The following is an 11818-nucleotide window of genomic DNA, read 5'->3' on the forward strand; positions in this document are numbered from 1 at the left end:
TTTTTAAACGTCGTACTTAGGTCGAACGATTTTTGAAAACCAAAAATTTGAAATAACGAGTTTTTGGAAAAAAGAAAAACTGATTCTGGTTTGGAATTACATGTACAACATTTTAACTTCTGTGATAAATTGTCGTTGGACCACCAGGTGACCTAGGAAAAGCGAATGAAAATTGAAAATTTCGAAAAATGAAAAAGCTCTAAGTTACACTGTGTAACAAATGTAACAAAAATATATATTTTATAATATTACTCAGTCAACCTTTTTATTCATAAGAGATACTATAAAGTTGTCAATGACCCACACCCACTTAAACCCAAATGACCAAAAATAGTATGTTGTGATCTTATACTGGTGAATCTGTGTAGTGTGTAACACAAAATTCATAACAATTTTGATTATGTCTTATATGACAAAAAATGTATGTGTTTGTACTCTTTTATAATATGTTGGATTTGATGCAATGCAATTAATTTAATATTCATTAACAATTATTTGTGATTTTTTTTTTATCGTTTTTTAATGCAGTTTCAAAAACATACATACATATTAATATCAGTAGTAAACTCAACATAATTTATAAAGCATAGATAAATCTTAGAAATAGCATTTACTTGATTAAAATCTATAAATATTTAATGTATAAGTTAATATACACATCAGTTATAAGTTATGGATAAATTATAAAACTGTTATTTTATATATCTATTAAACATTATATTGCCCAAATATAAATATATATGTTATATTTTGCTTTTGTTTGTCATTAAATAAGAAATTAAATTTAATGACTTAATTTTAATTTATATATTAAAAAGTATAAGTTGTAAATTTGTAAGGTCTGAATACAAAACAGTTTGTTAAAAGAATGTAAATATCCATAATACAAGAAGTCACTATTTCAATTTTTTTGTTTTTATAGATGAAATTTGATTTAAATAGTGTAAAAATAATAATAAAATTAATTAGTTTGTTGACACATTAAAAAGTCAATAAATAAAAGCCTTTTACACCTTATAAGGAGTTAAAGTAAAAAAAAATAATATTAATTGTCACAATAATATTTGTATCAAGTTTTCTTTTATTTCATTTAAACCGACAAACTTTGTTTGATAATCAATTGTCAGATATTTATCAATAGAGTAATATTGACAGCTTGCTGGATAGCGATTAGTTTGTATGCGAACAACACATCTTTTTTGAGTAGTCCATGTTAGTCACTATTATATTAATTTATCTGGAATCTCTTCTTTGCAAACTATAACAATAAAACAAAATCATATAAATAAAACCATAAGCATACATTTTTTGATTATAAATGTAAAATAACCATCACCAATGTAGTATTTTTATTTGTTAATTATGATAACAATATTATAGAATATCTGGTTATTTAAAATGTTTAAACTATTGTGATAAAAATGAAAAATAAGTAAACAGGAACACTAAAATAGCAGACAGTTAACCAGATAGCAATTAATACAATACTGATTTTAAGTATACATTAAATGCATTTTGACAATGTATTATGTATATTGATTAAACATAAAAATTTATATTATTTCTTTCCTCTATAAGAAAGAGTAGAATATTATAAAATTGAATGTATTATTTAAATCTCTTATTTTGTATGTGTAACAATGCCTATAAATATCTAAAAATATTGTTTTAGGTTAAATTAAAACTTAAATAATTATGAACATAATTAATAGCAGTATCAAATTGCATTGATTCCCTGTGTTGCTATGGCTGTAATATACAGACTAATAAAATATAGATAGTATTCATAAAATAACTTTTATAATAGTAAAGTGACACACTATAGTAATTCAGATAATATGAACTCTTCTACCTTACCGGATAAACAATTATGTTAGTAGGAACAGTTTTTTCAGATGTTTTTCCAAACAGAATAATCTCCTTATTGGCCTGGATACATGTATACTTCAGTTAGTGTATCTTGCTAACTATAATTAGGAAAAAAAAAATTATATTAATTATATTATATTAATAATTTTGAAAATTGTTTCAATAGCTCAATATTATAATGAAATTTAATGTAAAATAGAAACCAATCTTTAATCAATATTATTAAAGCAAACATCTTTGTGTTATAGTTGTGTACCTAAAGTATATATACTTATATTATTTATTATTATCTATACTTGATATAGAAAAGTACAAAAATAACAATATAGATATATACAACCTTTTTAATATTATAAAATAGTAATTCTATCACCATTTACTACTACTATAAAATTGATCAGCCAACAATTACAAAATCACAGGTATCAACCAACACCTGACTACAACTTTATAAGATAAATAATTATCTTGTCAGTGTATCTCTTAAGTTGTTTCAGATATGCTAATAGGTAATAAACCTTAAATGAGTACTACATTATAGGAACATTAGGAACACTATACAGAACTTACATGATTTAAGTTATGAAGATTTGAATATGAATGTTGTAGATAGCATGAATTTAACTTGTTTTTTGCAATGGTTTCAATTATTTATCGATACATTGTACCTAGAAAGTAAAAATAATTATACTGTTATACTGTTAATTAAATCTACATATTATGCAAACCGGTTGTTTCCAATGACTATAAGAATGACTGATGAAGACCACATCTAAAGAGAACTGTTTAAATCTGTAATTTGTATACTGTACAGGGTAAAGAACATATTATTTAATTATACAAAAACTAATTACTTAGAACGTAAATACTAAAAAGTAAAATTAAAAAAATACAAATTATCAAATTAACGTATAATTATTATTTACGTAAAAATTGAACATAACCGCAATTGTTTATCAGACATTCGAAGTGGTAACCTTATAAAACTAAAACCATGGTTATACTAATTAATAATTCATTATCTTAATGTATAATATATGATAATATTGATAAAGCTAATTTTGTATTGTTTTTTGGCTTTTTTATGCTTTTTGAAAGTTATCTATTTAACTACTGAAAAATTCATTACACTGACCATTTAAATGGAATCTGCATAAAATTCTCTATCGATAAACTTTAGATTTCACCATTTATCATTCTTCTATGTGGGATTAACCTCATCTACAAACGAACAATGACAAATTTTTGAATAGAAAACATAATATTACACTTGTCATTTTGTAATTTACTATACCTATTGTTCAGCGTTAATACATTTTGAGACTTGTCATATTATTATTATACATTCACAACAATATACATTTAATTATAAGCATTTTTTAGGAGTATATATCGTTAATTTTGATGATTGAAATTCAAAGTTCATCAGTTATATGAACAATTATTGATACCTAGGTACCTAGTTGATATATAACACTGTTATATCCCGTTCCAGTCAGATCTTGTACGGTTGTTTAATTTATTGTTTGGTACCTAGTCGGTTCTTCTTAAGGAATGAAAATCAAATATCAACACAATTTTGGTTGATGAATTTAATTTATTGATTGCGAGTCGAATACTGAATAGTTAATTAAGTTTTACTTAATGAAGGATCATAAAATATAGTGTTAGAGTAAAACGACTTATTAAAAATTGTATGGCTAACGATCGAGTGATCGACTGACTGCGTCGTACATTTTAAAAATGATGGTCGTATCTCATATATACAACGAAATTGCTTATATAAACGAGGGGTATAAACATTAAATAAATGTATTATCGATGTGATTTGATGAAAAATTACTTCTAAATAAATTATTTTTTATGCTGATGGCGTAATTGCCAAACGTTGAAACGCGAACAAACCTAAAACGAGTAAAAAGTTCAAAAATATAATTCGTTAAATCGATATACGGGGGTATACCACAAAGAAACGTATGTGTATACAAAAAAACAAGTGATTCAATTTTCAACTATTTTCGCACCCCGATTACGGGGTAAATAATGATCCTAGGCATTTTGACCATAGAACCTTTATAACTCGTCATGGCATTTATAAGTCAGCACTCAAATTTCAAAAAGATTGAACAAAAACTCAATTTCAAAAAATTCAGAAAATACGTAAAATCTAAGTACCAAAAAAGAAAAAGAAAATCATAACTTTCCAACAAAACGTCCGATTTCTTTGGTTTTGGTACCGTTCGATTTTTGACAAAAATTTTTTAACGATGCGTAGAAAAAAATTGCTCTAACCACCCAAAGTCTAAGTGTTTCGTGGCAACAAAGTCCAAAAACTGCAAAATCCTAATTTCCTACGCCAAAAAGAGGGGTAAAAAAGGCTCCTACAGTTTCGACACAAGACGCCGATTTTGATCACCGATCTACAAAAAATCGAACCTGCGAATTTCAGAAACGTGGAACAAAAAATAAACATTTTTCAAAATATTCATGAGGGGGGCATAGGACCCTCCGACCACCGAAAGATTTTATGTAAAATAACTTAAAACAAAACTTTTGGTGAAGAAACTATGCCCCTACATCGAAACCCGGCCGAGTAACACTCGACTAAAAAACTCAAATTTCGGAATTCCAAAGCCCCAAAGTGGGGTAAAAACGGCTTTTACGGTCTCGACAAAAGATATCACTTTTAATCAGAATCCTCAAAAATACCAGAATATTGAGTTTCAGACACGTAGAACGACCACTAAGGTTTTTCAAAAATATATTTGGGGGGGGGGTTAAAGGTACCCCAACTACAGGGTAATTTTTGGAGAGGCCTAACCATTGTTTAGGAACGTAACTTTTATAGCTGTAGAGACAATAGTTTTTTCGTAAAATTTTTTCAAAATTATAATATATCATATCATTGCCGCATGATTCTCGATATGATTTGATGAAAAACTATTTCTAAATAATATGTATACTTACCTAGTGTTTTACTAAATATGAATGCCTTCCTAAAATTTAACAATTTAATGCAAGTATACAGTACTAATAAGTAATAATAGTACTCATAGATAATGATGAAACACAGTACGAAATTAAGAATATTTACGCTTTTGAAAAGGTGTTTAAGGTCTACCTTTTGTAATTGTACGTATAATAAGTAATGTAGTTTTTTTATTTACATAGAATATTATATGACTTTGACGTTTGCGAATATATCGTATTTCTTACAAATTGTACCTAGTCGTAATTTTTCATAATTTTTTTGTTGCTTTTGGTAATTAAAATGTAGAAGATTCAGTATTATTATACCGTTTAGGGTAATGTTAAACTTTTATATAACTGAAAAATATAATTATTTACTTTGAAACCAGATTCATTAAAGAAATTGACCTAAGTACCTAATGTTGAATATGACGCAGACTTGCATTAAGTAAATAAAATAAATATTTAAAAAGTTTTATGTTATACAACATAACTTTTCTAAAACTTCGCATTTTACAACTCGTTATTTTAACACATGATATAATATGTTGTTATTATGATATTCATCCATAGATTTTGAGGTTCAACTTGAAGTACTAACTTTTTAATATTATAGTTCATAGTTGTATCGTTTCGAAATCTTCGAGGTTCAATGCAGTGACACCTTGAGATCAAATTTTTGTTCTCAAAAATGTTGAATTTTAATTTTAAAATTAAGAAATTGCTAAAACCAAATTTCCCGCCAATTTCCTTTTTTGAAAACTTTAAATTTAAATCACCACTTACCGTCTAAATAATTGAGTTGAAAAACCTTTAGTATTTGGAAGATTATCTAGGGACGCATCTGCGTCGATCATTGAAGATTTTATCTAGATGGGGCCAGTATTAAAGGGTTTAGTTTTGGAATTAGATTTTTGAAAACGTAATAATAAATTGAATTTTTGGACAAAAATTCATAAAAAAATCAGAATTTGGACAGTTATATAATTATAAATGAGTCGACAGTTTTTAAATATTATGCAATAGTTTATGAGGAAAATAGAAAATAGCGAAAATATTGAATGTGCGGTAGGGTTGCCTATACAAAATACCTTCAAATCTGTATGCCAATTTAATAAAATACATAATGCGTTCACTATTTGAGGTGTACTGTATGACAAAATAATTTATAAAATAAATTGTATCATAGAGATAGAATAATAGAAGAATCAACCGACCAACCAATATTTTATTTTTAAAAAATAATTATAATGTATAGAACTTGCCTATATAAACCCCTTCTACTGATGAAAGAAATAAGGATCTGACAGCCTGGCTATAACTAATATTATTGAAATATAAACAAAACACAGATCACAAATGTCCATAAAACTTTTTGTGTTGTGTAAAAAACCTTAAAAATGTAATATAAGGATAATCATAATTCATAAGTCTTGATTTGTTTTTATAAGTATTATAAGTTTATACCTTGACATTTACCTATCAAATTTCAAAAAAAGAACAAACTTTTTCGTAGTTAAAAGTTGTCTTTCTTCTATTTTTAAGTTTTGGAAATTGTATACATGATTCTTCATAAGAAGTTATATAGCAAGTATATTATTATATTTTTATACATATAATGGCATTTTCAAATGCATTGTTTTTCCTGTAAAAATGAATTTAACCTACTGCTGTACTAATGCAATAGTAAAATTAATTACTTTATTCACAATGCCATCAAATCTACTTAGTAATAATGTAGGCTGATAGAACATCTTTGTTCATAATTGTTTTTCTGATATAATGATTTTATTTCATTGAATTTAAATGTCAGTACACCCATTATTAACCTATTGTACAGCAAAGCAACACCCACTTACTCAATTTTTTTATAGTTAGGATTAAAAATTGAAAGCAAAACAGTTTCTCATAAATAGTTCTTACTGCAACCAACAGATCTGAAAATGCTTAAATACAGTTTTTGTATAAACATTATAAGATTAATTTTAATAAGAAGAACATCACTTTTTAATTTTTAAGTAGTATTTAAAAAAAAATGTAATGGGTACGTTAGTTTATTAACTCTATAATTTATTTTAAAATCATCATTTTTGAAAAAATAAAGTATAATTTTTTACTGGTAGTTACTCACTTAATAATAATATAATTAAATAACAGTAAATTTTATAAATAAAATAATTCAATAACAATAAACTTAATAAATTACATAATTTAATAATAAAAGGAATATTATAATTTATAACATTGAACAATAACAGACCGCCTACAATAATAAGTACAATTAATTCCCCAGTTGAATAGTTTTTTGTAAGTGGACAAGTAGAAAATTAAATTTAAATGAATTACAATATTCACAGTATTTACAACATAGGTACTAAGGTCCAATTTGTTGTGGACATAGTCATGATTTTGGAGAACAGTCCTCTTCAAAAACATCAACAGATCATTGTTTCTGTTCAGTTACTGTACAGATTCTCTGATAATCCTTGTAGTATTTTTCTTTCAGATCTGGAAGTATAATTTCTAATTTAAAAAAGTAAATTTACATTATTCAACCATAAACATAACAAATCATGTTTATTCAGAAAATAAAAATTATACAATTTCTGTGAGGTTATTTGTGTACTGTTGTAATTCTAAAAGAACTGATTTTCAACAATAGTCAATCTTTGAAAGACTGTCTTTCTGTTTATTATATAAATTAATCATTATTTAATAATAGGTATAATATTGTCAACAATAACAATAATTAAAAACAATTTGTTTTCATACACACCATTAAAAAGCAAAAATATCCAGTACACGATTTCTATTTATGATACATTTACATATAACTTAGTATTTGAAGTAATAAAAATTTCTCAAAATTAAAACTAATTTTTTTTCATCAATGATTGACTAATAAGGGAATTGTTCAAATTTAGGTTGAAACCAGGTTAAGCTTTGAAGGCAATATGATAAATACGCACAGCAAATAAAAAACAATTTATATACTAGACTAAATACAAATATTGATGGAACTTACTAATTTTGTTATGAATTGTTGTTACACTGTTAATTATGTTAAACATGTACCTATTAACAAAACATAAAACACATAAGATAGAATACTAACATTTATAGGACAGTGTAACATAGAGACCACAGTGCAACTAAGACGATTAACAAAGAAAAAAAGGAAAATAATTTTAAAATAACATGTAATGATCTTATTGATAAATATAAAATATATGTAATTTATAACTTATTATGAGTTGTAAAGTATTTATGTATTATATATTTATATTGAAATAATAAGGAAATTATTTACTTTATGAGTGTAATAATATATAAGTTGTTAATGTACAACATACAAATAAGTAATAATGTGTGAAATTCTATAACAAACATTTGTTATTTAGGTCTATAGTTGCGCCAATGACTTAAAAATAAAGGTAGTACTTACTAGTTGGATATTAATTAATTAATAAACATTCAAATATATTACAAACAATTGATTTAGGCACTTATTATACACAAGTTTTACTTATGTTAAATGTTGAACCAAACTTCCAGCCAGGGGCAGCAAACGTAAAACAAGTAATCGTTATTCGTTGCCCGTTAAAGTCGTTAAAATGTTGAATAACGGTAATTTATTAATTTCGACCGACAGAATACGACGGATAAATAATGTATCTGGTTCTGGGGACCAGGCTGAGAAATTTATATACTCAAAAATCGTAGTAGAATTATTTACAATGTTGAATAGTTGGTATTAATTTGAATTTTTGCGATTTGAGGTTAGTGTTCGAACTTTTAATTTCTGTTATCACTTATAATTTCTTATCACGGGGTCCAACTCTTATCACGGGGTCCAACTGGCCCCATCCCGTGCATGATAAACACAAACCATTTAATTTTAAATTTATGATAAGGATAACTGTTTTTCTATTGATATCTTTTTATAAAAACCGAAACAATTGAATAAATTATAAATTTAATTATGTTTTATAGATTTCTGTGTTAGTAATTTGTATATTTGTTGATTGTTTTAAGATATTAAATGGCGATTTTCGATTTGTATTGCTGTTAAATATTAATTTACATTTAATAGTATACAATAAATGTATTAGTTTGGTTAGATTAGATACCCCTTTGTTATATAGGTACAATAGGTACATTTAATTTATTGATTTTAAAAATTTATATTAATAATGGTATAAAAAATTCGCATGTCTATTTTTTTTTCGTCAATAATTGTATGCTGTTTTTTTTAAAATGGGTGTAAAAAATCTTTGGTCATTGTTAACACCAGTGGCCGAAAAAATGCCTCTTTGGGAGTTACACGGCAAGGTAATTGCGATTGATTTAAGTGGTTGGGTGTGTGACAGTGAAAACTTCAATCAAAATATGAGCCAAAAAAACATGTATTTAAGGTGAACCAAATAATATTACTTTTTATGTATATTATATAGTATCTATTTGAAGTTAGTGTATCTGTAACATTTTTTATTAGTTTTATTTATATTTATCTATTATAAGTATAACTAATTATTTTTTATTTTTCTTTTAGGAATTTATTTTTTCGTACTTGTAATTTATTGTTAATTGGCGTCATACCAATATTTGTTTTGGATGGAGAAGCACCACTTCTAAAATATGGTACAATAGAAAAACGTATTAATGGAAATAAAGCACCAACAAAGACTCATATTGTTCGTAAACGACTAAATTCATTTCAAAAACAAGTAAGTATAGATTTAATGCTTAAATGTAAAGAAAAAAATTTTAAAGTACTTAGTAGATACAAGAACTAGTTGTATTTTAATTTATAATTGGAATCTAACAGAATAATGTTTAAATACTTTTATGATTGGTAGAACCAACACTAGTTATAGTAATAGAATTTCTTAGAATAAAAATTTGTAAATATTTTATTTAATATATTTATTATTTTCAGTGTGAATTTTTATTGAATATCATGGGAGTAACTTGTGTTTATAGTCCTGGAGAAGCAGAACAGTTATGTGCTATACTTAATAAAAACGGGGTTAGTATTATATTATTGTTAATAAATTACTAATTTTTAGCTCTTAAAGATATAACTTTAATAATTGTACATTTATATGTATTACTCAAATAATAAAATTGATTTTATATTATCTATATATTATATTGGTTACAGTATAATAATTCTACTAATATATTCCAACATTAATATTCCACATCAGTAGACTAGTGGCATACCTTCAGGTGAGAGGGAGATTTGGGTGTTCAACATTTCTTCCTACCAAATGATTGTTTCACTTTATTAAAAATCTAAATAGTATTTAAATTGTGATAAAATGAAATCAAAGACAAAAATAGACTTCTATATTCACATTTGACATATTCTGTGTTTATTATTGTCACAGTTGTTTAATAATAGTACATAGTATGTACCATCAACGTGGCCGTTATGTCTTACAGCTGTCACTTTAGTAATTATAGATCCACCTTCAATAAGTAATACAGTAATACATAGTAAAAATAGCTTTATACATAATGCTATTATTTTTAAAATGTGTTTAATACCTTATAATATTATAATCATAAATAAATTAACTACAAACTAAATTCTTAAAAATTACTGTAAAATTTTTTAAAGTTCCCAATAATTTTAATTTAGTTCTTAACTACCAGTAACTTAATAATTATATTTTTATCAAATAAAACTAGCTACATAGTTTAAATAACCTGTATTATTAAATTTTCATTGTTTATTTGTTAATTATGTTGATTTTCCTTTCTCTTTATTTGTCATCGTATAATATTAAATTAATACGATCTCATTAAAAAAATTTACATTTTACATAATTGTATATATTTTTTTATAACCATCCACTTTCGTGTATTGTACATTTCTGCATATGCCACTGGATTTTACTACTTATATTTATCTATATTCTTATTGTTTATTCTTTTTTTTGTTGTTGTACTTTTTGTAAGCTATGTTTTTCAATCAGAAAATAATAATAATAAAAAAAAAAAATATCAACTTAAAAATAATAATTCAATTTTAGATTGTGAGTGGAATTGTGACTCAAGATAGTGATTGTTTTTTGTATGGTGCTCGTGTTGTATATAGAAATTTTAATGCATCTGGAAATGGATCTGTTGATGTTTATCGCATGGAATCAATTGAAAACAATTTAAAAATTGGACGTCACAAAATGATTGCTTTATCATTACTATGTGGTTGTGATTATGATGAAAAAGGTGTTACGGGTATTGGAAAAGATACTGCAATTAAGTTTCTTCAATCACTAGATGATGATTCTGTCCTTGATCGGTAATTTTAAATTGTATTTCTTATTTTCATTTTCATATTAATATATTATTGATTTTTCAAGTTTGAGACATTGGAGAAGTGATACAGTTTTAAATTCTGCTACCATGGATATTAAATTACAAACTAATGAAACAAAGCTAGAGTTGAAAATAAGAAATAAAGCTATAGAAAATAAAAGCTTTCCATCTGAAGAAATTATTGAAGAATTCTTAAAAGTACCAAATTATCCAAAAGTGTCTGCAAAATGGATTTTACCAGATATTAATGCTTTTATTGTAGGTATAAATTTAAAAAAATAAATAGGTAGAATGGCATAGGTTCATATTAAATTAAATTTAAATATCTATATTTAATATGTTATAGAATTTTGCATCGACCAAACTGTGCTGGGAAAAAGAGTACGCAATAGAAAAATTTTTACCGTTACTTACTAGGTGGCATTTAATGTATGATGATAAGTTCCAAGCAAATATTTTAATGACAGAAATTATTAAAAAGCGTATTAATAAAGGAATAAAATGTTATGAAATAAAATGGAATAACTATGAAATAACATCTATTGAACCTCAAACAGCTGTTCAAAGAAGGTATCCAAATGAAGTTTCAATCTATGAAGACATGCATACTACGTCCTCTAAAAAAATGAAGAAAAAAAGTAATTTATATTTA

At 25.3% G+C, this 11818-nt stretch overlaps 1 protein-coding gene and 2 long non-coding RNA genes across 3 annotated transcripts in view; 1 reads left to right on the forward strand and 2 right to left on the reverse strand.

The window, feature by feature from the left end:
- Nucleotides 1–845: 845 nt before the first annotated feature.
- Nucleotides 846–3495, reverse strand: LOC132932000 (uncharacterized). The gene is made up of 4 exons (XR_009662797.1): nt 2598–3495; nt 2440–2537; nt 1858–1967; nt 846–1258 (listed from the first exon to the last, which is right to left on the reverse strand). It is a non-coding gene; the product is annotated as an uncharacterized LOC132932000 (long non-coding RNA).
- A 3393-nt stretch (nt 3496–6888) lies between these two features.
- Nucleotides 6889–8691, reverse strand: LOC132932095 (uncharacterized). Its single transcript, XR_009662812.1, has 3 exons — nt 8285–8691; nt 7865–7914; nt 6889–7347 (listed from the first exon to the last, which is right to left on the reverse strand). It is a non-coding gene; the product is annotated as an uncharacterized LOC132932095 (long non-coding RNA).
- A 100-nt stretch (nt 8692–8791) lies between these two features.
- Nucleotides 8792–11818, forward strand: part of LOC132918062 (flap endonuclease GEN) — a 4185-nt gene continuing 1158 nt past the window's right edge. The window contains exons 1-6 of the mRNA XM_060979129.1: nt 8792–9254; nt 9392–9566; nt 9779–9868; nt 10881–11149; nt 11211–11424; nt 11513–11804. Coding sequence (XP_060835112.1) covers nt 9097–9254; nt 9392–9566; nt 9779–9868; nt 10881–11149; nt 11211–11424; nt 11513–11804 — 1198 coding nt within the window. The 5' untranslated portion in view covers nt 8792–9096. The remainder of the gene's footprint in view (nt 9255–9391; nt 9567–9778; nt 9869–10880; nt 11150–11210; nt 11425–11512; nt 11805–11818) is intronic.

This window comes from Rhopalosiphum padi, chromosome 1 (assembly GCF_020882245.1).
Source record: "Rhopalosiphum padi isolate XX-2018 chromosome 1, ASM2088224v1, whole genome shotgun sequence".
Classification (NCBI taxonomy): Eukaryota; Metazoa; Arthropoda; class Insecta; order Hemiptera; family Aphididae; genus Rhopalosiphum; species Rhopalosiphum padi.